Below are 3,052 nucleotides of genomic sequence, written 5' to 3' on the forward strand. Positions count from 1 at the left end.
TCAGGGAACACTGTCCTGCATGTTTTCCATGTTGACCATCAGGCTCTGCAGAGACCTGATGGTGAACTGCCATCAAAGGCAGCTGTGTTTGAGAAGGGTTGCATCCAAAAATGCAGAACAGTGTTTCTGGAGGAGCAGCTTTGAGAAACGCCTGTCTGAAGGACCCATGTTTGTAACACGAAGGTCTTCACTTTCTGAGAACGAAGGTTAGAAAATATTTCAATGGAACTTTTCATAGCAAAAGTTACCAACAGTGGAGAAATCAGGAGCCCTACTTGGAAAACACTAAGGAGGGATTTCTCTAAACCGTCATCTTCACAACATTGAAAGGTTCTGAACCAAACCAGAGCCAAGCCAAAACAAGGCCCCCGCGGGACGAGTGGAGGAGTATGGAGAGATAGTCACCCCAATGTGTGCGTGGGTAAATCATGATTCGTGCGTAACTTTGGATTTGTGTGTGTGTGTAATTCTTGATTTGTCATTCACATAATACATTTTGTGCATAAGTACAAAAATTACAAAAAAAATAAATAAATACAAAAATACAGTTTACACACGCGCAAATTAAAATTACAACAGCTTGAAGCGGCTGCACGGTGGCGCAGTGGTTAGCGCTCTTGCCTCACAGCGAGAAGGCCCCGGTTCAAATCCCGGCTGGGGGATTTTGGACCTTTCTGTGTGGAGTTTGCATGTTCTCCCCGTGCATGCGTGGGTTTTCACCGGGGACTCCGGCTTCCTCCCACCGTCCAAAAACATGTTTCATAGGTTGATTTGTGACTCTAAATTGCCCCTAGGTGTGAATGTGAGAGTGAATGTGTGTGATTGAGGCCCTGAGACAGACTGGCGACCTGTCCAGGGTGTACCCTGCCTTCGCCCATCAGCAGTCGGGTTAGGCTCCGGCACCCCCGCGACCCCGAAAGGGAAGAAGTGGTCAGGAAAAATTAATGAATGAACAGCTTGAAGCGAATTATATGCAAAAATCTTTAAAAATTATGCACAAATCACTTGTTATGTACACACAAAAGCTCAGTTACACACAAATCTGATGTGAGACTCTTCACAACTCCAAGATTCATCCATAAGTGAAGCATTTAAATGGTGCTAGAATGCTGGGTCATCAGAGTTTTCTTTTCAGCAGTTTTGAACTTAGATTGTGAACATTATTTTGTGAAACTTGACATTTTCCCACTTTCTTAAACAAAAATGCCCAAATAAATAATATAAAAAAGTCAAAACATGCGTTTTTGAAACACTTATTTCTTCAAAAATTAAATTATTTTCCAGAATTGAAGGCTTCCTCTCTGCAGCCCTCCCCTGACAGAGTCTCAGATACAGGGCTCTTTTCCGAGTGCTGGTCACAGTCACGGGGATAGCAGACGGCGCCGGATCAGCAGGTCGTAGTGGGCCAGTGGGCCGTTCTAAACACCCACAGGGCGGAGACGGTTGATCAGCACACCGCCCGCTACGATCTGCGGGTGTTAAGAAGCTTCACTTCTACACTCCCAGGGGGTGGACTCTTGGGATGCCTGCTTGCCCCAGAGAGGCGGTGTAGGTCTGATCGACTCGGCACTCCCTCACAGTGGAACCCCCCTCTCCTTACACAGCGGGACCAGAAAGCAAAAGCTCCTTCTCCACACCCAGGAGGCAAAGCGGGCTGCTCTGTCCGCTCGCTGGGTGTTGAGGAGAACCACCTCCAGCTTGTGGAAGTCCTGGGGCCAAGGAATAGAGAAACTTTACTGTTGAGTCTTTTAAAATCACATTTTTTTATGAATTATGGAGAATATCTGTTTAACAAAGTGGGAAAATGTCAAGTTTCACCAGATGTTAAGTTCAAAGCGACTGAAAAAAAAAACTGATGACCCAGCATGCTAGCAGCATTTAAACGCATCACTCAAGGAGACTCTTGGAAACATGAAGAGTCCCACATCCGATTTATGCGTAAATGTGGTTTTGTGTGCGCGCAACAAGCAATTCGTGCGTGTAGTTTGATTCAAGCTGTTGTAATTTCAAGTTGTGAATGTCTAAATTGTATTTTTTTGTTCAATTTTGTAGTTCTGAACAAAATGTATTGTTTGAGTTACAAATCAAGAATCACGCACACAAACCAAAAGTTACGCACGCACAATTCAAGAATTACGCACGCACAAATCAAGAATTACGCACGCACAAATCGGGGTGGGTCTATGTCCTCTCCACAGACGACCCCCGCGGGAGGCCCCGCTGTGTGGGAGCTCATCTCCAGTGTGGCCGTGGACCATCCGTGCTGCAGAAACGCTCTCATCAGCTCTGAACAGGCTCTGTGCTCGCAGGTATTCCACCCCGTAAAAACGATTTAGGCTGTTTCCCATCTTTTCCGAGACTCTTGGGCCGATGGACCCCATGTCCACGCCCAGACCCAGACCCCGAAAGAGCGCACGTCTTACACAGTCCCGGGACGTCCGCCATGCTGGACATGCCCCTGTCGGACATGTCCACCTCGGCGAGGTTCTTGTCTCGACTCTCGTCCACGATCTTCCTCAGGGACTTGGACATCTTTCTGAAACAAACGACACGGAGCACGGCGTCAGCCCGCAGCTTCCGGAGAACGGCCAGCGGGCTGACCGTCTGCGCCTGCGCACCGCCGCAGGGACAGGGTCTTACCGTTCCTGTGTGGAGCAGAATTTCAGGGTTTTAGGATTTTATTCCAGGATAAAAACTTCCTTTCCAACTCGCAGCGAACCGGAAGTTCCACTGACACCCTACGCTCCAAATAAGGAGACTTCCTGTTTCTTTAGCGGATCTGAGTTAACTCCATAGACTGTATATAAAATGACTGGACAGAGCAAGCCCCCCTACTTCCGTGTTCCATATAGGAAGTACCACTGGGTTGCTAAAAGGCCAAAGTCCCATTGACTTCCATTGAGAAACAGACAGTTATTTCTCAGTCATTTTATATCTCAGAATAATCATTCTTCCTCTGCTGCTTTCTGATTAACTTCTTTTTTCTAATCCTAATTTTTTTTTAAGATTTTTTTCCATTATCACAAGTTATTAGAGTTATAAATTGACCAAT

The 3,052-nt window shown here is 46.5% G+C and overlaps 1 protein-coding gene across 1 annotated transcript in view; it reads right to left on the minus strand.

Annotated features, from left to right (window-relative positions):
* rsu1 (Ras suppressor protein 1) overlaps positions 1-2,821 on the minus strand; it is a 13,933-nt gene extending 11,112 nt beyond the window's left edge. Inside the window, exons 1-2 of the mRNA XM_024261751.2 lie at positions 2,641-2,821; positions 2,424-2,536 (exon numbers count right to left, since the gene is read on the minus strand). Of these exons, the coding sequence (XP_024117519.1) occupies positions 2,424-2,532 (109 nt within the window). The 5' untranslated portion in view covers positions 2,533-2,536; positions 2,641-2,821. The remainder of the gene's footprint in view (positions 1-2,423; positions 2,537-2,640) is intronic.
* Positions 2,822-3,052: the final 231 nt, after the last annotated feature.

The sequence above is a fragment of the Oryzias melastigma genome, linkage group LG20 (genome assembly GCF_002922805.2).
Source record: "Oryzias melastigma strain HK-1 linkage group LG20, ASM292280v2, whole genome shotgun sequence".
NCBI lineage: Eukaryota > Metazoa > Chordata > Actinopteri > Beloniformes > Adrianichthyidae > Oryzias > Oryzias melastigma.